Raw genomic sequence first — 23,296 nt, 5'->3', positions numbered from 1 at the left:
TGCCTGTTTAAAACCCAACACAACAAATCAGGCTGCATGTTTAGCAATGCAGTGTTTATGCAGCGTATTGTAGCTAATGCAGCAAACATTCAAAGAGATGCCAGGTACACAGTTATCAATTATCTCCATTTAATTGTTTCTCTTGCTTTCTCCAGCTCCTGACGAATCTCCCACAATCCTAACTGTCACGCCACACACCACAACCTCCGTGCTGATATGCTGGCAGGTAAGGACTTTTCACTTATAGCACTTACATGCTTTTCCATCAGCGGTTTGTAATAATACAGCAAGAGGGCACAGTATTCACATATTCAATAACACATATTCTCAAAATCACTCCTGAATTACCCTTTCAAAGAGGGCTGGATGTGAAAGCCGCAGGCCTCTGGTCCACATCTTTATCCATTCAGGTGGAAGAATTCTTACCCCAGAACCAGTTCATTCACGCTTTACTGCAAGGATTTTCCTGATGTACTTATTAAACTTGAGCTTAGAATGCTTACTGCTTTTATCAAGTGTATAAAGATGTCTTCCCTCCAGCTATTAGCAATGTACATGTTTACACAACCTCCAATTACATTGAGCTACACAACATGACTCAATGGTAGACATAAATCAAATGGCAAAAGCTTAAAGGGGGCGGGACTGTGTTTTTCTGACCAATAGCAAAAGGAGCAATTCAAATCAGTGGCACAGATATTTCACTCTTCAAAGACAGTGTTGATTATGTGTGGTGACATTCGCTGAGCATGTCCTGTCCTCCTTAGCCCCCTCCTGAGCAGAAGATTAACGGGATCCCTTTGGGTTTCCGAATCCGATATCGGGAGTTGTTGTACGATCGGCTCCGAAGTTTCAGCGCTAATGCCATCAGCAGCCCTTCAACCAGCTGGGCAGAACTCACATGTAAGCAGAAAACATACAGTTTCACTATTTTTATTATTATTATTTTTTAACCTAACAAAGTCATTTATCTTTAATATTCATTATTATTTGTCCTTTATAATAGCTAATGTTTTAATTGATTCATAGACCAAATCAATTTATATATATATATATATATATATATATATATATATATATATATATATATATATATATATATATATATATATATATATATATATATATATATATATATAATTATTATTATTATTTATTATATCAAGCTTCATTGTATGCTCTGTATGAACAATTTAAAAATAGTTAAGCTCATTTATAGCTCTCATTATTTTTATATTAACTAATATTTAAATTGATTCACAGCCCAAAACAATAAATACATTTGAAAAATGTATTCTAAAGTAAGGAAAATGAAATAAACGTTCAATTAATCTGTTAATTACTATTGATGTAAATCAAAATGAAAAATGAAATGTTCATACAAAAATGGCCTGTTTGTTCAAAAGCATCATTTTATACTCAGTATTAACTATTTTTGAAGAACTCTCATTATTGTTCTGATCATATCTTCTTTGCTACTGTTCTCCTCTTCCCTCACTTCCTCTTCTGCAGCTCCATACAGCGTACGGAACCTCAGCAATCCCTCCCTCACTCAGTATGAGCTGGACAGTAAGTCACTTCCTTCCTGTTTCTTCTTGCTATTTTTTTCCTATTTCTCTTTCCCAGTCCATAAAGCTGATACATGATTGTGTGTAATCCAGTACATGTCAAATCTTACTGAAGAGTTGAGAATATGCAGACTAGATGTTTGGGCTAGCTGCTGTCAGCGGTCCTGTTCTCACTTTATGTCTAGAATTTAAGAGCTGCATCTGTTTTCTCTCTGCCGTTGATCTCTGCTGGAAGAACAGTGTGTGAACTAAGTTTAGATAAGCAGACCGACCCATCTTTCAGGATGTTAGCTGACATAGTTTTCAGGGAAAGCCTGAGTCAAAGTTTTGAAACAAAGATGGTTGAGAAAATGGCACATTTAATATAAAGTGAATCACGTTGTTTGTCTGCTTTAGTTTAATTATATCTTAATTTGTCATTTTTTGAAGTAGATAAAACCATGAATTGAAGAAAAAACTACCATTTGTGATTTTTACTTTTCTGTAGATCTTACGAAACACAAGCGCTATGAAATCAGAATGAGTGTCTATAATGCTGTTGGTGAGGGACCAACTAGCTCACCACAGGAAGTCTTTGTTGGTGAAGCAGGTAAAAACCTTTATTACCTTTATGGAGTTATTCTTAGCTTACAAACAAAAAGGAGCAAAACTTCACCTCACATTAATGCATTTCCCACAGTTCCCACTGCCCCGCCTCAAAATGTGGTCATCCAATCAGCTACTGCCACACAGTTTGATGTGACATGGGACCCGCCTCCGCTGGAGACTCAGAATGGAGATATTCAGGGTTATAAGGTCAGACTCTGATGACTATGTGCAAAATGCTTTTAGTGTGACTCCCATGTACATTTTCTGTATGATGGTAATCTGTTGACCTTCCATGTGCAATTTATGTGGAGAAATCAGTGTCAGTAATTTGCTCTGTAACTTGATGAAATCTGTATGTAAAGGTCATTTTTAAAAGGTTGCGAAAATAAATGATGAGTCTTGGGAAATGTTTCCAAGACATTTATAATTTTATAATGTAACCTTTTAAATAAGCAAGTAAAAAAAAAATAGTATTATTATTTATTTTTTTTTATCAACCCTTGGGACACAAAAGTGCATGAAGCTAAAGAAACGGCCAAAACAGACATGCAGAACAATAATATGAGTGTCACTTTTTGTTTTCTTCTTGCAGATTTTCTTTTGGGAATATCAGCGGAAAAACGAGACTGAGAAACTGCGGACTCTCTTCCTGCCGGAGGGAGGGGTGAAGCTCAAGAATCTAACGGGCTACACCACCTACATGATCAGTGTTGCTGCTTTCAACGCGGCCGGCGATGGGCCACGCAGCCTACCAACCAGAGGAAGAACCCAACAAGCTGGTGAGGAAACTTTAGACAGTTCTGTCCTTACCGATCTTGTCCAGGACCTTCATGCATATCACAATAATTAACAATTGTAACATAAATTGTTCTAGGTAATTTGCTAAGCATATGATGTGCCAAGATCGGAAGATCACTCTAACTGCTCTAGAGAGATAAAGCTGAATGGAGTCATTTTAATTTTAATAGCTATCTAAACTAACACAGGCATAAGACTGCAACTTATTTGATTGTAAACACATGGGCAATCAATGGGCAGTTTGTAATGATGGAAAGTATTTCAAATGATTTCATTATTTATGAACTTCTGGAATGTGAACCGCTGCTGACAACAGGCCAAAAAAATATTGAAAACTCCATAAGTAATCATTTGCTTCTAAGTAATTCTACTATGTGTGTTTGTTTGTGTGTTTAGAGTTTGGGCTGATGAAGCGTAGTAATTTCTGCCTTATTCAGCCTTGTGGTTTACATTCGGCATGCCTGAGTTGGCTTACGGCTCTGAGCGTCTGTGGGACACAGTCTCCAGACTGTTCTCTCTTTCAGGAGGAGATGTTTCCCTGGAGTCTGAGTGAAATATGCTTTTCATTTGATGTTCACAGAAGTGACTGTTTTTGTCTACTGATATTATAAAGTTGGCCGTGTTGAGCTTCAGTGTCAGAATGAGTTGATGGATGAAATAGGGTTCCAGGCTATTTCGCTATGTGTGGGCGTTTGATTTTTCACTTTCTTTGCTTATAAAATTCAAGAAGGGGAAAGACGAGGAGCAAAGTAGTTTGAATAAAAGATATCCTGAAGCATTAAAATTGAATGGTGGAAACATACACTAGGTTTATTTTTTTGTTTTTCTTATTAAGAAAAGATGATGGGACACATTTGACAGAATCCACCACTAGTATAGACTGATTCACAAGCGAGTGATTCTTGTAAGCTGGTTCTTTTAAAGAGTCAATGAAAAAGACTCAAAAGTCATCGGCTTGAAACAATCTAGCAGATTCGTTTTTGAAACATGCAACATGCATTGTTGCTGTTTTTTGTAATCTTGTTTAGTTTTTTTTTTTTTTTTTTTTTTTAAATGGTTCAAAATCTCAATTCCAGGAAAGGGATTCAGGCAGACACGTTTAAACCGTTGAGACTGTTGGTTGTGGTCTCTCCTGATTAGCAGATGCTCTCTCTTTCAGCTCCCAGTGCTCCCAGTTTCATCCATTTCAGTGAGCTAACCACCACCTCTGTCAACGTGTCGTGGGGCGAGCCTGTCTTCCCTAACGGCATCCTTGAGGGTTACAGACTTATCTATGAGCCCTGCATGCCTGTTGATGGTCAGTGCCTTTCCTTTTTTTGACTATAGGTTTCATGTATAACACAACACTTTTAGCTTCAAATTGCAAAGAGTTTAACTGATATATCGAGTTAGTAGTTACAGAATAGAGTGTATGTGTACTCTATGTGTGTGTGTGTGTGTGTGTGTACTCTGTGTGAGTGCAGGGGTGTTGGACCTGGGAAGACACTTTCCTTCCAGAATTGTGCGAATATCAAATTGTGAATATTATAATCAGTCAGGCTCCACAATTAACATTAGCCACACTTGCCAATGGTGGATTAATTGAAAAGATACTATCCATAAATATTTAAGCTGCCTATTAATCCATATTTTTCATTAATTTTATTCTAAAAATAGAATTTTTTAATTAATTTAACTGTTGTTTAAAATAATTTAGCTATTTTTCTGAATGAGAATTGAGAAATGAGAAAATAAATTTAGTTTAATTTAGTTTAATTTAGTAATTTTCTTATGTGCTTTTGTCTTTTGTATTGGTTCTTGTTTAATAAAAGTTATTAAATTAAGTTGAACTTTTTCATCTAATATTTATATATTATTAATAGTTTTAATTAACATTAAAATAGTTAACACACTGTGGTTAAACTGTTCTCTGTTGAAACAGCACCTGTCACAACTCATTTTGGTGGCGTTTAATGTCTTAGTCTTGACATATTTCTGGAGAAAACTTTAGGAGTCTTTAAAAGTTTACAATCTGCAATTTATCATAATTTCAAGTCAACTTAAATGCTACAAAAATTCAAAAATTACCTAAATTATCAAATTAAAGCCTAAATAAATTACTAGCCAAATTTTGAACTATGTAGCCAAAGCCATTTTGCTCACATTCAGCTTGATGGGTGTTCATTTTGGACCTTGCAATCGTTATTCAGGGGCCAACAAAGGTGTTGAGATGAGATCTAAACCCACGTGTGAGAGTGTGTGTTGAGTTCCTGTTGCCTGAACTAAAAGTAGTGTGTCTGTCTAGAGTCCTCAGTGGCCTGTGTCGACTGTCTTCACTCCCCCTCCCCCCCAGGCGTCAGTAAGATCGTGACGGTGGACGTAAAGGGGAACGCCCCTCTGTGGCTGAAAATCAAAGACCTGGCGGATGGCGTCACATACAACTTCCGCATTCGCGCCAAAACCTTCACCTACGGTCCAGAGGTGGAGGCCAACATCACCACAGGACCCGGAGAAGGTCTGTCTGCATGCTTTCTCTGTCCCTCCGTACAATTACAGCCAAGCAAATTCAGCAACCTCATTGCTTTTTTGTAATCAGGAGCCCCGGGACCTCCTGGTGAGCCCTTCATCTCCCGATATGGCTCCGCCCTTACCATCCACTGGACCAATGGGGATCCCGGGCGAGCACCTATCACCCGCTATGTTATAGAGGCCAGGCCCTCGGGTGAGGTTATTTAAGATACAGATTTGCATTTTGCACATTGTGTGTGCACCATTTACTTTCCTCTTGTCTTTAACTTTCCTGTCATCTCTTTTTGTGTGTCTAAGAAGTGTCAAAATGACAAAACTAGAATAGAAATGGTCACATGTTCGGTGCATTTACACACGAGCAGCTCATGATCCAGTGTTTCCAGTGTCTCAGAGGAGCTCAGTTTCTAGTGAATGCTGGTCCAAATATAAAACCCAAATAGATGTGGAACTGAAATAGGCTTAACAAAATTCAGTATATTTTAGTGAAAAATAACTCAATATGTTCTGTTTTAGAAGAGCTAAATCAAGACTTGTATTCATGGGAATGAGTAAACTAAAATCAAATATTAATTGTCTCTGACTTTAAGGCCCATGCTTAGCATGAGATCCATTTGTCCGAACATACCTCGACCAAATTCCATACGAATTCTCCCAAATAATGAAGAGTGATTCCATATGCCTCAGTCTGGGAAAAAAAAAAAGATGCTGACGGCAGCTTGTGTCCGATGAAGGAGATATATCGATGTGAGGGGTCCAAATGAATCAAAGCAGATCAGATTTCCTCAGTGACTGAGGAGAAGCTGTGCTTGATTGAGAAAAGAGTGAGTTCTGGAGGAGGAGAAGATGGGATTGATTTAAAGAACCATATATTAGTGTGATGTGTGCCAGGCCATCTTTGCATGCCGTTCATGTGCCGTAGAGGTGGACTATTATTTTCACACTCTGCCCTGAAGATCTAACCCTGTAATTTTTCTACCAGGGGTGCCACATGACACCTGCTCTACTTTTTCTCTCTCTTCACTGCTCCTAGAGGCACTTGGGGTTCTCTGTAGCACATTAAACACATTAGACAAAGCTGAAATGACATTTGATCATCTATGTTGTGATGAAATTAGTTTGTTGAGGTCTCATCTCTAATCCCTAAATAAAAATGAGGTAATTATTAACATTTTTCAAGCCCATGTTGTTTCAAACTTGTATACGGATTTAGAAAGACTTGAAGGCAAGTAAATAATGACATGGTTTTCATATTTGTTTGTGCTGTTTCTCTTAGGTGATTAGACTCATAAAACGTATGACTTGTATAAACTTTGCGGCAATAAATCACTAGCCTTTTTTTTCTATCTTAAATAAATGTTCCAGATGAAGGCTTGTGGGACATCTTAATCAAGGACATTCCCAAGGAAGTGACATCATATACCTTCAACATGGATATCTTGAAACAGGGAGTCAGCTATGACTTCCGGGTCATCGGGGTGAATGATTATGGGTACGGCTCCCCAAGCCAACCGTCACCATCCATATCAGGTTAGTTTAAACCTTCAGAGTGAAAATCAATCTGAAATCATACCAAAGTCAACTCTTCTGATAATATATATATATTTGTTTTTAATTCCAGCACAAAAAGTGTCTCCGTTCTATGAGGAATGGTGGTTTCTGGTGGTGGTTGCTCTGGTCGGCCTCATTTTCATCCTGCTTCTAGTTTTTATCCTCATCATCAGAGGCCAGAGCAAGAAATATGCTAAGAAATCGGACTCAAGTATGTGCCATATCTACCCATCCCTCCATCCACTTTATTGTTTTACCATTCTATCTGTCTGTTTGTGTGTGTGTGTGTGTGTGTGTATGTTTATGTCAAAGGGACATTCAGGGAGAGTTGTGTGTGTGAATGAAACAGCAGTGTTGTTTCTGTGACATCATCAGTGTGGAATGTGTATAAATGTGTGGTCAGCATTTCTGTAGTAAGAGCTGGCAGACCACAACAGTACTCAGGGGTGGGACAGTCATGTGGGTCACTAAACATATTAAACAAACTCAGGGAGCATGAGAGGCCCAGTTTTTGCTTCCACACAAAAACACACTCCATCACACCAATGCACAACACACACACATATGCACCATTCACACACCTCCACCTGCCAGCCCAGAACCAATTTATTTTAATGAGTGTGTTGAGCTCCAAAAATAGCAATAATTGTGAGATTATATGGTTTTGGAGGCATTGGGTAATTTTTTTATGATCGACCCCATAACAAAATTAATTTCTGTTTCAATTCATTTAGTAAGACCTAAAGCACCACCTTCATCAGATCAAAATTTCTATCATCTCAGTTTTGTTCCAAACTACATATGTCTAAATGATCTCTTAATATCTCTGTATCTCATCAATACAGGCAACAATTCCAACTGCAATGCACTGACACACGGAGAGATGGTCAGCCTGGACGAGAGCCGCTTCCCTGCCTTGGAACTGAACAATCGACGGCTGTCCGTCAAAAATTCCTTCTGCCGCAAAAATGGTGTCTACACCAGGTCAGTGGACGTTTCTCTCATTGATAGTTTTCAAGCTTTTTAATATTAGCATGCTAGTTTTGGGGGTTTTAATATGAGCGAGCTGAAATATGTCAGCTACTGAGTTTAGTATTAAAAATGGAAAGGTCATAACAAAAATTTCTCAGTCAAAGTCAGCAATAGCTGCAATTTAATACGCTAATGTTCACCTGTCACTTTGCCCGGTAGCTTGGGTAATTTTATTTGAAGTTGTAAATTAATTATCATATGTGCTTATTTTGTATTTTGCACATAGAACTATTAAACTCCCATAAAGCTCCAACCATGTGGCAATTATAAGACCAAAATAGCCCCAAATATAGGAGCTTCTCATTCATCATGGAAAGACTGATGGGATTACCAAATGGCCCTACCTTCATAAAATCCTTCTTTCCATCATAAAACTCAATATAAAAAGTGTCTGGTTTCCACTAATCAGAGCATTTCTCTCTGTCAAGTCACAGGCTAAGTGCAATAACAGATTCTGGTTCATGACCTCACCTATACTGCCATCGTTCTTTCTAAAATGGGACTCTTTTAAAATAGATGCACAAAACATCTATTACTAAAATTATGCCTAATGAAAATAAGGATTGTGTGGTGTAGGTACTGCATTTGAAACTTGAAAATTTGAAATTTGAAAAATAATTTTTCTTTCTTTTATAAATTAGTAGTTATTTTTAAGTGAGCATTAAGTTTGGTAGAATTGAAATATTGCAATATGTTATATTTTAAGAATAGGCAAGCAATCTTGTGAATAGGTGCTCACACCTATATCCAGACGCACCAGGTGTGTAGATCCATCCCCATTTGAGAAATCTGCCTTATTATCACTCCTTAGCTCTCAGCCTCTGCTCCTTTTCATCCTGGGTCACCTTGAGGAGGATCAAAGGTCCTCTGGTCTTTGAGGGGATGCCAGGATCTTTCCTCTGGCCACAGATTGAGGGAGAGGTGTGGGAGGAATGTGCAGATGTAGTTCCACGGGCTTTGTTCTCTCCCAGGTCTACAGAGCCTGGGTTAGATTGTGGGCTCTCCGACTGAGAGGATCAGGAAAGTAAATGAAGAACCTCATGAAAATCTTAGAGAAGTGACAGGAGCATCAAGGTGGAAAGAATCGAAAACCGTTGATGTCTGCCCACTGCAGAGAGCTGGTTCAAGCGCGCTGTCTTGCTATAATACACTCAATAGTTGTGACATTGCATAGCTCAAGTAACACAATACAGATAGCTTCTCTTCTCGGGATACTGGCAGGATTTAAAGACTGCCTGCTGAGATAGAGGACTGTGATTTGAGAAAAGCGGGTGTTTCTTTTAAGATTCTTCTGACTGGCTGTCATGGCATGTCTGCGGTTTGGGTACAGTGGACAGCATTTGTTTCCCATTGACCCAGTAGTTCACCCAAAAAATTCACATTTTGTCATCATTTCCATGCCCTTATTTTGTTCCAGGCAATGACATTCTTTCTTCTGTAGATCACAAAATAAGATATTTTATGCTACTTTTTAGTGCCTTTTGCCTTGACCGTTCCCATTCACTTTTATTTTATGGAAAGAGAAGTCAGGAGATTCAAAATCTTCTGTGTATGTGTGTGTTAATGTTAATGGCAATACATAATTGAAATAGAAACATTAATAGAAACATTAAACATAAAGTAGGTGGCAGGTCATACAGCTGTAGAAAACATTCAGCCAAGTATGGTGACCCATACTCAGAATTTGTGCTCTGCATTTAACCCATCCGATGTGCACACACACAAAGCAGTGAACACACACCCGGAGCAGTGGGCAGCCATTTATGCTGCGGCGCCCAGGGAGCAGTTGGGGGTTCGGTGCCTTGCTCAAGGGCACCTCAGTCGTGGTATTGAAGGTGGAGAGAGAACTGTTCATGCACTCCCCCCACCCACAATTCCTGCCGGCCCAGGACTCGAACTCACAACCTTTCGATTGGGAGTCCGACTCTCTAACCATTAGGCCACAAATTTTATGCATTTTCCAATAAATCTTTTTTATTTTTATTTTTTTTTTTTATAAATAATCATAAAAAGTTAGATTACATATTGCTGATGCTGTAGCTGAATGGATCCTTCATATTTATAGGTTTGTGTCGGCTCGGAATCGTGAATGCAGGTTTGAAATCAACAGTATTAATGAAGGAAAAGTGCAAACAACTTAGACACAAATAGACTGCAAACATCGTGCAAAACACAGGTGCTGTATGTAGAGTTTTTGGAAAACATAAATAACACGTACTCAGTGTTTTTGTTATAGTAATAGAAATATTTCAGGTTTTCAGGCTGAAAACCGCAGTCAGTAAAAGAGGTTTTTATATTTTTAATAGCCGATGCATAATCTAGAATTCACAGGTTTTTTTTTTTCTCTGAGCTGCTCTCCACTGCTGCATCACAGAGACTTAATTATGCAGAAACCCCTTGAAGCCGGCATCTTACAGTGGTCCCATGATGCTTATAAAGAATCGCCTCTCAATACAAACACACACTGTGCTTCATTCACCTAACAAAGACACAAGTGTCTGCAGATGGAACTACTGCCAAATATATTCTAAAGATGCTTCATGCTTCACTCAGATATTGCTTTGTGTGTGTGTGTGTGTGTGTGTGTGTGTGTGTGTGTGTGTGTGTGTGTGTGTGTGTGTGTAAGTAATATATTGAATGTAAGACATTTAGACAGTATTCACCCTGTGCTAAAAATGGTGCTGTGTCACATCTTTTGCTCAGGTCACCTCCTCGACCCAGTCCAGGCAGTCTGAACTACTCAGATGAGGATGTCAGCACCAAGTACAATGACCTGATCCCAGCAGAGAGCAGCAGTCTCACAGAGAAGCCCTCAGAGATCTCAGATTCACAGGTAACATGCATTCTGTCATGAGATGTTATCAGTCTGTGTGTGTGTGTGTGATATAGAGGGACAGTTCACCCACTAATTCTATCCTCAATTACTCACCCTCATTTCATTTCAAGAGGATTTAAAGCTTTAAAAAGGATGTAAAAGCATTGTGCATAAAGACTTTGATTTACAACTTTCATTGTACTTTTCTGATTATGGTGCTTTTGCCTCCTTTCTGAACTCTGAAAGCTTCAGTTTTTGTTTTCCTCAGAAGTTCTGAAAACAACATGAGGGTGAGTTGATAATGACACAATCTTCATTTTAGGCTAAACTGTCCCTTTAACCTCCAAGAAGGATTTCTAATGCTAAATCTAGTCACATTCATTTAGAACAGGACCTGTTGAAATTCCCTAATCACACACTTTTATTAGGACTAGGACTTGCTGTGCTGAAACTTTCTCAAAAGTAGGATACAGCCCTCCAGGAAAGGTCTGTAATACCCTACTTGAGATTGTTCCTGTCTTACGCATGGCTTCAATCCAGGTTGGGTCCTGTGGGTGGTTTTATTATCATGTCCAGAACATTCTGCTGCATCCTAGTTCATTCTCTCCAGACTTTGTGTTCTGAGGCACAGGTTGGAAAATCTGTGGTAGACTTGAGAAGAAAACAGTGTGCAACACACAGGAACTGTGATCAAACAAAATACATAAATACACAGAGAATAAAGTGTGAGAAACTGGAAGCTTTGGTTGGACTCTCTCCACATCTCTCAGTTGATTATAAAAAAAATACTGGGGTCACACTTTATTTTAGGGTCCAATTCTCACTATTAACTAACCATTAACTGTGACTTTTGTCTCAATTAACTCCTTATTTGCTGCTCATTAATAGTTTATAAGGTAGTTGTTAAGTTTAGGGCATTGGGTAGGATTATGGATGTCATGCATTATATGTACTTGTAAAGTAACTAATAAACAGCCAATATGTTAATAATAGACATGCTGATAAGCAACTAGTTATCAGTGTGAACTGGACCCTATACTAAAGTGTTACCAAATACTACTATAAAATATATTCCATAGCAGTATTTATATATATATATATATATAATTTCTTTCCTGTTATTATTACTAACAAAATTCAAATAAAATATACTTAATAGTGGGAAATAGTGTATTTCCCAAAGGATTTCAAGCATTTTGTTTCATTTAAATTGTTAATGTGCTATCACCATCACCCTGTCAGAACTCCCAAAATGCAGATCATGTCAAACAGAAGCTGTAAACTTTTCGTCTCCTCCTCGCCCTTCGCTGAAACCTCCTGCCACCACCTTCTAGACTGCTGGCATCCGGCCACCTGTGACTCGTGGTTGGAAACAGAGCATCTCCTGTTCCCCTTCTGCTCCTGCTAAAGTCTGGTGTCATCACCATCGGGCAGAGTGAGGAGAGAGGCTGGAATCTCTCTTTGAAGATTTATTGAGTGGATAACTCCAGGCTATTGCAGATCCATTGAGCTGTCTCCAAAAGAGCCAGAGCCGCCACAGAGATGTATAATGCAGTCATTGTTCAGGAACTCTTAAAGACAGCTCAAATTCATTTGGCAAGGCCAAAAACCTGAGCACCTAGCTGAGCCAGCTCTCCCTTTAAATTAACACATGGGACATGAATGAGATGTTGGACAGGTGTAATTCTCTAGTCATTTGAGTGTGTTGGACACAAAGTTTATTTAAATCTGGTATTGAGCTGCTTTTGTGTTTTTGGAAACGCTGGCGCTACAGCTGCAGCTAACAGCAGGGATTGTTAGGGCAGCTTTCCATGTCAAAGCATCTTTGTTTTAATTGGCTCTCTGATGATCATCCCAGCATCAACTCTGTGAGATTCTTCCCAGTGAGAGCCTGAAATAGCTCATGGAAAGTTTTTGCTTCTCGTCAGTTACTCGTATGTCATAGCGAGCATTTACATTTAATTTGGAGAAAAGTGTGCATTTTGACAATATTTAATGTTTATTAATTTTTTTTTAAATGGCATAACACTTGGGCTAGACCGTATATCAAGTATTAACAAAACTGTAGATTTGTACTGATTTTGCTGGTGATATAAAATCAAGCTACTTCTAATTTAATATACTTCTTAAATTTGGTCTAACTTTTTAATCTCCTTTGTTTTGCACAATATGAACCTAAAGCATTAACTAAGTGAATTTAACTTGAAAATTTGGAGGTGTTTTTTTTTATTATTATAATTCAAACATTAAAATAAATATATATATATTTTTTTTACAAATAATTAAATATCATTAAACATAAGATTTGTAAAATGTAAAAAAAAAAAAAAAAAAAAACTTTTACTCTATTTTATTACTTGAAAACTTAAACTTTTTGAAACTTCTTGATTTATATGCAATTTGGAAATGATCCCTCTAACTGAGGGACAAATATCACCCTTTGAATTAATTTCAGAGCAAATACAGAATACTGTGTTAAAAAAATATATATAAAAAATACTATACTGTTCAAAAGATTTGGGTTGATAAGATTTTTAATGTTTTTGAAAGAGGTTCACTGAGGCTGCATTTATTTGATCAAAAATACAGTAAAAGTGATAATATTGTTAAAATTGTAAATAAATGTTTTCTATTTTGATATATTTAAAATAGTAATTTATTCCTGTAATGGCAAAGCTGAATTTTCAGCAACATTACTCCAGTCTTCAGTGGCACATGATCCTTCAGACATCATTCTTATATGCTGATTTGCTGCACAATAAGAATTTCTTATAATTATTAAAGTTGAAAACACGTATTTTTTTAGATTTGAATAGAAAGTTCAAAAGAACAGCATTTATTTGAAATATATATAAATATTTTTTAACATATGAATGTCTTTCAGTGTGACACTGTGTAATAAAAATACTTCTTAAAGACTTTTGAACGGTATAAAGATATCATGTTTGGCTATATTACTCAGCCCTAATAACAGTGCGTTTTTGTCTGTCCGATTACTTGCTGTGCTTAATAATCTAATGGATCGGTGCAATGGGAGACATAGAAACGTACACACTCCTCCCCTTCAGTTAATCCATCCAGATCTGTGCTGCAATGGGATTTCTTCCTCTCCTGTTCTCCATCCGTCTCTGTAGAGATATGAGTGGGGGTGGGTTTATTTTGGCAGCCTTGAAACCTAAATCTAAAGGCCTGTGTTCAATTTCTAAGGCTTTTTTTTAGCAGATTAGACAGAAATATAACACATGTAATGGCTCTTTGGTGATGCACCAGCACTGTCGTCTGCTGCTGAAAGAAAACAGCCCATACTCTTGTGTAAAACATATTTAAACTCCATGTGTTTCTATCACAAGGTCAGGCGCAGTGTCTCTATTTAAATGTAGTTCTACAGAGAAAGGGAAGTTTCATACACGTTAAAGGGGTTTCTGTAGGGCAGGGTTCACACTGAAACCAGGATTTTCCGGGAGGGAACATCTTGCCCCACTTTCTCTCCCTGCAGGAGACAAAACATACGTGCCAAACAGCCAGTTCCAGTAAGATCACCGAGGAGTCATTAACCAGACCCATCACAATCTGTCATCAGCTTTTATTTTGTTATTATTGTTTGGGGTTTTGTTGAATATCTTGGCATATCCAGTTGTTTTGGAATTTTGTGGCCTGAAACTTATTTTAGTCCAACTTCATGAAGGCATGAATCACTATGGCCTTTAGTAAATAATATAATAAGCCATTATAATTTAGTTTAATTTATAAAATTTTTACATGTATTTAATGAAGTATGCGATTTGTTTAGTGTGTTGGTTTGAGTGAAACGACAGCACTGAATGTACCAACCAAGTGTTTTAAAAAATCTTCTTTACAGTTTTCCTGTCACATCTGTAAAAATCAGAAGCTGAACTGGTTTTAAGTTTCATCTGGATTCTTCCTCCAGGTGGTTTGGCATAGCTGCCCTTTACAGCACTAATATCACGGCTGATGTGCTCTGATTTGATTATTTTCATCAAACAGATTTTTGTGGTATTTCAGTTTTCTGCTCTATGTTAAATGTAACACATTATACTATATGTTTTTTTTTTTTTGAAAAGAGCATTGGACTGAATGGAGGAGATAGAATAACAGAGGAGTGGATGAATGCAAACAAACATTTTTTTGGAGGAGAGAACAGCTGTCACGTCCTGCATGTGTCAGCAGGGGAGGGCAGGAGTAGGTCACGGCACTCTGTGTCAACCGACATGTTTTGATGACCACACACACACACACACACACACACACACACACACACACACACACACACAATGTGTCAGCATGCAGCTTTAGTTTTAGAGCTTGTCTTTGTTGTGAGGTCTCGCCGAACAGAGAAAGCTTTCAAAGCTGAATTACAGATTACAGGGCTTTTGTTTGCTGCTTATTGAGTTGTTGAATTTGCTTGTATGACTGGAATGTCTCTCGTTAAAACACTGCAGTCATATGAGAAGCTAAAATCAGCACATGCTTAAGAATAGAGGCATAATGCTACAAAAATCCATGATCAATTCAATAATATTTTGTGCTTTTTACATGTGTGTGTATGTATGCATTTGATTAAATGTATGTATGATTAATATATGATAAAAATTAGATCTGATTTTAAGGGGATGTGGGGCTGGTTTGGGGGAAACTGCTTTCCTCTCCAGAATTTGAACAGAGGCATGTGTGTCACATATGTGTGTTACAATGATGATGGACTGGAGAGATCTGAGCATTGTTAGTCTCTTCACAATAACAGGGAAAGACAAAGAGAAATGTTGAACTTTTTTGCCCAAATATATATTTAATGTAGTAATCTTATCATCTATGTGTTTTGCAATAATTCAGTGAGAGGTAGAAGTGTAAGACAATTCTGTAGATTCCGTTTGTTTTCATTCATTTCACATTGTCACACGATGAAAGACTTCAAATGACAGTGTTTCTCTTTAACAGGGTGGATTAAACTTGATTCAATAAGTTGTATTATTATTATTATTATTATTATTATTATTATTATTATTAACATACTCAAATATTGCGTCAAACAATGGAGCAGTAGTCTAGATATTCAGAAAGATCAGAATCAATCCCTAAAAGTAGCATTTGGAAATTCCCAGATTGAATTTCTGACGGGGGATTGCAGAAAGTGGTGGTGAGGATAGATGAGTCTTCTTAAAACGATATGCAAACGCTAAAAGCCTGAGCTATGATGGTTCTTATTTTCATCTTTTTCCTCTCCAGTTGGCAATTGGCAGTTGCTTGGTACTTTAGCATTCAGCTGTGGTGAACTTCATCAGCCAGCTCTAGAAGTGTGAGCCAGATACGCCAGAATGAGGAGAGCGAAGGTGTTGTAATAAATGTGGTGGTGGAAGACAAAGATTGATGGAGAGCAGATCCTTATACAGTTGGCCATTGTTCTCGTGCAGATAGCTGTCTCAGCAAAGAGTGTAGGAGGCTGCCATGAGGAACCTTCTCAAGATTGTTCCAAGAAATACATTAAAATGTCAAAGAAAGGGTTGAGAAGTATTCTCAACCTGCATTACCCTTACAAAAAAGTATAATGGTACCATCCTGCTGATCAAACTTTACAATGGTATACAGTAGGGACCAAAAGTCTTGATTTGTTTATTATTTTTATTTTTTATTAGAAAAAAATAAAAAAACTTATAGTTTAAGGCATACAATAGGAATATATATTTAAGTAAAAGAAAGACATTACGAATACTGAATGTTAATACTTTTTTTCATTGAATGTTTAACAAATTATTATTCTGATAATATGGGTTTGTTATTAAATAAATTGCATACAATTCTGATATTACAGTACTATTTTTGTAACGGTAATGCACCATTTTTAAAAAGAAGCCATTGTTTGTCCCGTGAAATATGACTCAGGGCCCATACTGCACTGCTTTAAACCCCATGTCTCTGTTTACCTCTAGGAGGCGCTTGTTTTCTCCTTTAAGACTGGGGGCCTCCATACTCTTCCAACTCAAATGGTGAGGATATGCATTGTGCGTTGAGTGACAGGAAGTCGCCTTTTAGTGCTTGTCCATTCCTATCCTCTCCATTAGGTTCATGAATACATGGTCAAAACCCTACCACATGGAAGCCATCGCTGGCTTCCCTAAACGCAGCGTGTGATTGGTACTAGAGGGTGAAGTGGTATGATCAATGAGGTTATTTTATAAATGATAGATAGAAGCCTTTTTGGTTCTTCCCTTTTTTTGCCTTTTCTTTTCTTGGGTAATTTATGACAGATTCAAAAGTAAGGTGTGTGGACTGTTGCATTCCATGACTTCTTTCCTACAGTAAATAAAGCTTTGATGGTTTGTGGAAAGAAACAGTGATTGCAAGAATAATGTAATATAATAATTAATTGGATTTTGTTAATTTCATTAGGTTACCATCGTGTCTGTTGTTTGATAAAACTAAATGAGCTCTTGCTAAACAAGTTCTAATGGTCTTGAGAGCTTGTCAGTGTCCCTTTAGATTATAAATACTGTAAAGATTTACAGTGTTTTACTGAACATTGAAGTGGTATCTTGACGTTTGTTTTACCTAGATGCAGTCATAATCGGATTAAATCAAATGTTTTGGGACCAGATTAATTAACTCAAATCAATCATTTTCACCAAACTCACACTTGTCAGCCATGTTTTCTGTTCTTTTAATCTTTAATTAACACCCATTTTAGTTCAAAAGAACAGCATCAACAAATGAAACTAATGCATTTTTCCTGACACACACTCTGAACTTTAGTGTCAAAGTGACAAATAATGATTATTTCTAGTGCAGTTTCTGATTCCGTGGATTGAGCCCGGACACCTACTCACATCATCCTTCCCTAAAATTGAGATTGTTGAAGTGATTCTGTCTCCATCACTCATTCTTTCTCTCTTTCTCAACCACCAGGGCAGTGACAGTGAATACGAGGTGGAACCCAGCCGCCAGAAGACGCATTCATTCGTCAACCACTACATCAGTGACCCCACCTACTACAACTCCTGGCGCAGACAGCAGAAGGGAATCTCCCGGGCGCAGGCCTACAACTATACCGAGTCGGAGTCCGGAGAGACCGAACCCTGTGCTCCTCCACCACCTCTACCCCCTCTACCCCCATTCCCCCCACAGCTCAGTTCCCCTACACCCCAGAGCCAGTCCCAGGCTGGCAGCCTTTTTAGACCCAAAGGCAGCCGGACTCCCACTCCTTCCCAGCAGAGCTCCAACTCACCCAGTCAGCACGGCACACTTTATCGGCCCCCGAGCAGCTTGGCCCCAGGTTCCCGGGCCCCCATCGCTGGCTTCTCCTCCTTTGTTTGATTGAATGAAGATATCGGTACATGGAAAAACAAAACAAAGGCAAGGGATCGCTTACTTTCCCCAATGCCTGATCAAACTCACATCTATTGAAAAACATCAGCCCTGGATTAGTTGTGCTTTACGTGTCATTGCGAGCAGATTTGTATTTTTATATACTTTCTTTGATCACACATTTTGTTTTCTTTCATTTAGGTTTTTGTTTTGTTTCTCTGCTTGTGAGTTCAAAGCGTTTCACTCAAATTGAAAGATAATCACTTGGAAAGACATTTAAACGCGTCGGTGAGCTTCGTTTCTTTTGGTTTGAGGTTTTTTGTGCTGCTTGAACAAACTGCATGACTTTTATGTCATTCAAACAAATATTTCCGTTTGCTTTTTTATTTAGATTTCATTGGTACTTTTGTTTTATTGCGTTCCACAAAAGAGTATAACACCAACACTGAGTCATGAATGCTGGACAAAGGCACTGACTCGTGAAAAAGAAATGGCTAGGGAGAAAATCTCAGCACTTGGACCACATCGAGAAAAATGCTAAATAGTGATTTGTACTGTGGTATTTTTTGTTCTTACACAGATGACAAAGTACTGCAGCGATTATGAGAGGTTAAAGTTCATTTAACTAGGGACTGTGCACTTAGCACATGTTTGAGTTGGAAAGCATCATTTACTGATGTCACTGGTCACTTTTCACCAGGCCTCTGAAAAGGCCAAATTAAGTGCTTCTCGCTAATCTGTGTTTTGAATGTTTTTCCGGAGGTGAAATGTAGATTGTTCGTAAAGTTGAACACAAGTATATTTTCCCTCGTGAAACTTATGGAAGGCCAAATATGTAAGAGTCTGATTCACTATGATATTATTATACTAGTGCTCTGGATTATTTCAGATTCAGAGTCATTTATGTTAGCAGCAGGTGTGTATGTGGGTATGTGGTGCGGGGTCATTTGTTGCTCCTTTTGATTTGACTCTATGATGTCATCCTGAGCTTCAGGTTGCACTTCCGCCGTGCAAACGGTAACGTCGGACACAAACGTCAGTAAACAGCAGCGGATATCAGATATTTGCCAGCATCTCAGGTGGAGCTGGATGTCAAACATACCCATCAAAGATTTCATGTTCAAAAACCTCTCAGATTTTCCCTTTCCTGATCATCTGGCCAGACGTAACATCATAGAACCTGATGACATTTCAAAGATTGTGCAGCCAAGCAAATGTATTGTACCCGTGAACTTCAGATTTTTCTCCACTTCGCTTTGACGCGGCTATTCAAAGTTACTGAAGATAAAAGAAAATGGACAAAGGGACCCAACACAGCCGCAGCAGAGAACTAAACGGCACTTGCGCAGCTTACTTGTGAGGTTAAATGATGTTGTTTGCTCTTTCTTTTCCGTGAAGTGATTTTACTGTCTGTATAAACAAGGTCAATCACATGCTCAGTCTGCCTGAACACAGTATATTCCTAAATAAATTATGTTTTCTGCAAACGTTACTGGTTTGAACATTGAAAATGGGTATTTGGCTGTGTGAGAAGTGAGCATTCAGGGGTCATGGATGACTAACATAAGAGAGGTAAATCTAAGTGAAACTGTCCTTAAGATTACATTAGCTGTTGAGACATAACCACAGATTCTATGACTACATCTTTACCAGAAGCAAAAAACTATTTAAAGGTTCCATTTCTATATAGATCTGAGTTTTTGTCCTAACCAACCCTATTTTATTGGTTCTAGTTCAGCTGGTAAACCATAATAGCCACGTAAAGCTGGACCACCATTAGCTTTCCAATGAAACTGGTTGACCAAGTAAGTCTTGCTAGTTAAAAATGGACACTGTCATAATTTACTCATAATCGTGTTATTGCAAACCTGTATGAAATTCTTTCTTTTGCAGAACATTAAAGAAGGTATTTCGAAGAATGTTAGTAGTCAAGTTTCGATTTACAATAACGTTCATGTGGACAAAATAAATATAACGGAAGTCAATGGGAATCGAAACTCTTTGGTTTGTGTGGGCAAATTTGTAGTGGTAAACTTGTTGCACCTGGTTAAGATAGAGTCATTTGGCATTGAGAGCAACAGAGTTGGCCATATATATAAAAAAAATAAAATAAAAAAAAACACAACAAACACATTAATTCACCATTTTTGGATTAATTCCATGTGGACCACCTTCAGCGTAAGTAATGCTTCAGACAGATAAGGATAAATAGGCATAGAATTGATTAGAGTTGTTTATTTTTCAGGCTTAATTACAATTTTTATTGAACAAAGGAATTTATGAGTATTGGAACAGCTCTTTATTAATGGATGAGTGACAGGTTTTGGAGGTAGATTGTGTTCCTGGGAGTTCCTAGAACATTTGTTGGATCTGGAACAACATTCAGGTCCAATAAACATATTCAACATCAAACATGTCTAACTGGACTAACCTTGGTCAAGTGATCAAGTTTGCTATTGCATATTTGCAAAAACATTTTTAACTTAGCCCTAATCCTAAAGTCTGCTAGGATTGTTGTTCTAGGACCAACAAGGATGTCCTACTTGGCAATATAACCATTACAGAATGTGTGTGATTATTTAATTATTTCATACATTATAGATGTTACAATGTGTGAAAATCCATCTTAACCCTTTGATGGACATACAGTACAGACAACAGTACAGTACACCTTCTAATTCAAAGAGTTTTCTTTATTTTCATGACTATGAAAATTGTAGATTAACATTTTATATATGAAATTATATATGAAATTATATACATAACAAAAAAGTGTGAAACAACTGAAAATATGTCATATTGTAGGTTCTTCAAAGTAGCCACCTTTTGCTCTGATTACTGCTTTGCACACTCTTGGCATTCTCTTGATGAGCTTCAAGAGGTAGTCACCTGAAATGGTCTTCAACAGTCTTGAAGGAGTTCCCCGAGAGATGCTTAGCACTTGTTGGCCCTTTTGCCTTCTGTTTGCGGTCCAGCTCACCCCTAAACCATCTCGATTGGGTTCAGGTCCGGTGACTGTGGAGGCCAGGTCATCTGGCGCAGCACCCCATCACTCTCCTTCTTGGTCAAATAGCCCTTGATGCCTTCAGTGTGACTCGACAATTTTCATAGTCATGAAAATAAAGAAAACTCTTTGAATGTGTGTCCAAACTTTTGGTCTGTACTGTATATGTGGCCTTTCACTCAAAGTTTTCCATCCTGTTGATCTCATTGGGTTAATGAGTGTCGATAAATTGGATCAGCAGACCTGTGAAATCCTGTTATGTTGGAAGCATCTGTTGCCTCCAGCCAGCAGTCAAACTGATCCCCTCAAGTTCAGACAGAATAAAGCCAATCAGCCATGATTCAATTTATACTTTTCTGATTATCTTAAAGAGAAGGAACATTTATTTTCCCATTTCCATTATTATTATTATTATTATTATTATTATTATTATTATTATTATTATTATTATTATTATTATTATTATTATTTATCTCCTTTTCTGCAAAAATGTTATGAACTCTTTCCTCTTGCTTCTCCCTTTCCAAATCCCATTTTTTCATCCTTATCATGGCAAGAATGACACAGTAACCCCTGTATGTATACATCAATGATGTCGTGGGCAGAACAGGACAGGAATGTGTTTAAATGGAGGGAGATTCCACATCATACTCATTCAAGTGTAAGTTCATTTTGTGTCCTATTAAACCTTATTTCCTGCTTAAAGTTAATTTCTGTGATTAAATGGAGCAGATGAACTAATGTAACACGGTATAATGGCAGATGTTGGGTACTAAAAATGATCCTAGGAATTTCAGTGGAGGGACGTGTTTCAAAATGCAGGGGAAAATTCTTTGAGTGTTATTTAAAGGTGCTGGTGAAGCTCTGCAGCTGTGATTCTTGTGTAAACCAGGCATATGCAGTCACTTCCTGTTTGAGGTTACTTCTAAGAATTTTAGATTAATTATTAAATTATATTACTTCCCTCTTTCACAGAAGAGTAATATTCACCATGTTGAGATCAAACGGCTGGAAATGCTTTTGATGGTAATTATATACTGTAGTAGGGTTTTACACTGGATATGAGCACATTGATCAGCCCATTTGCTAACACCATAAAGAGCTTGTCAGGAAGTAATCACCTTTTTCAGAGGTTATGGCAAGTTTTTGAACCACTTTGTTGTTTTTATAAGCAGGTTATAAGCAGGTGAAAATATGTGGTAGTTTTACAGCTCTATTATATACAAAAAATACATATTTTTTTGTTGTCATTGTGTGTAGGATGCAATGCGAAAGTGTGAATGATGAATGTTTAGATGCACTATATTTTATTCTTCACTGTTAGGATGAGGGAGATTTGGTATGCAAAATATATTGTACAAATATGCTGTTTGTTTGTTTTGTGTGTGATAGTGGGAATTTTAACACATTTTGCCTTTCAAATCTGTGTAGAACTTAAACCAAAAGATGTGCTTTGGAAATAGAGAGCGGAAAAATAAAAAGGTCTAATCTGACATGGATTTTTTTTTTTTATGCGTAAGCTGTATAAAGGGCCCACTTTTCATTGTATGCCAGTTTGCAAATATGACCACTGGAGTTGTATGCCACTGTGAATCACCCGGCTGAAGAGGATGTATGTGGTTGGGTTTGTCACATTTGTTTAGTCTGGTTATTGCATCAACATAAATCCACTTGGTAACTGTAACCACAGCTGCAATCAAACAGAAATTTAGTTTTTTTTTTTATTAGTATTATTATTATTATTATTTCAGACAAAAGGTAATAGCCTTTTTTATTATTGTATTTATTTCTTAACATATAATATTTGTTCATTTAAAACGTTTATTTTTGTGTTTTCATGTGGTGTGGATTACTTAATCAATATTATATACCAGTGCTGAATCTAAGGACTTTTAAAATGCCTAAAATGGGATATATTGTATTATAATGAGTGTTTAGTGCCAAGAGTGTACTATGTGATGAAATATGTATATTCTGTACTAGACAATATATAGAAAAGAAACAGTCACTTGAAGGAGCTCTTAAACTGTCAATGATCATCTGGCATTGGCTAAAATTATTTGTCTTTGGAGAAAAAAAATAAATAAAAAAAATAACAATGACCCGATGACAGAATCA

The 23,296-nt window shown here is 37.4% G+C and overlaps 1 protein-coding gene across 4 annotated transcripts in view; it reads left to right on the top strand.

Annotated features, from left to right (window-relative positions):
* LOC128025454 (protein sidekick-2-like) overlaps positions 1–19,666 on the top strand; it is a 239,762-nt gene extending 220,096 nt beyond the window's left edge. The window contains exons 32-46 of one of the 4 annotated variants that reach the window (XM_052611850.1): positions 156–226; positions 768–903; positions 1,513–1,569; positions 2,056–2,157; positions 2,248–2,363; positions 2,749–2,935; positions 4,114–4,251; positions 5,287–5,448; positions 5,530–5,655; positions 6,825–6,989; positions 7,081–7,221; positions 7,856–7,994; positions 10,746–10,875; positions 16,803–16,859; positions 17,776–19,666. In XM_052611850.1, coding sequence (XP_052467810.1) covers positions 156–226; positions 768–903; positions 1,513–1,569; positions 2,056–2,157; positions 2,248–2,363; positions 2,749–2,935; positions 4,114–4,251; positions 5,287–5,448; positions 5,530–5,655; positions 6,825–6,989; positions 7,081–7,221; positions 7,856–7,994; positions 10,746–10,875; positions 16,803–16,859; positions 17,776–18,183 — 2,135 coding nt within the window. In that variant the 3' untranslated portion in view covers positions 18,184–19,666. Of the gene's footprint in view, positions 1–155; positions 227–767; positions 904–1,512; positions 1,570–2,055; positions 2,158–2,247; positions 2,364–2,748; positions 2,936–4,113; positions 4,252–5,238; positions 5,449–5,529; positions 5,656–6,824; positions 6,990–7,080; positions 7,222–7,855; positions 7,995–10,745; positions 10,876–16,802; positions 16,860–17,775 lie in introns of all 4 variants that reach the window. The other 3 variants (XM_052611849.1, XM_052611852.1, XM_052611851.1) reach the window with 3 other exon arrangements.
* Positions 19,667–23,296: the final 3,630 nt, after the last annotated feature.

The sequence above is a fragment of the Carassius gibelio genome, chromosome A12 (genome assembly GCF_023724105.1).
Source record: "Carassius gibelio isolate Cgi1373 ecotype wild population from Czech Republic chromosome A12, carGib1.2-hapl.c, whole genome shotgun sequence".
NCBI classification, from domain to species: Eukaryota; Metazoa; Chordata; class Actinopteri; order Cypriniformes; family Cyprinidae; genus Carassius; species Carassius gibelio.
Note: the sequence above shows the minus strand (reverse complement) of the source record. Positions and strands in the feature narration are given on the sequence as shown.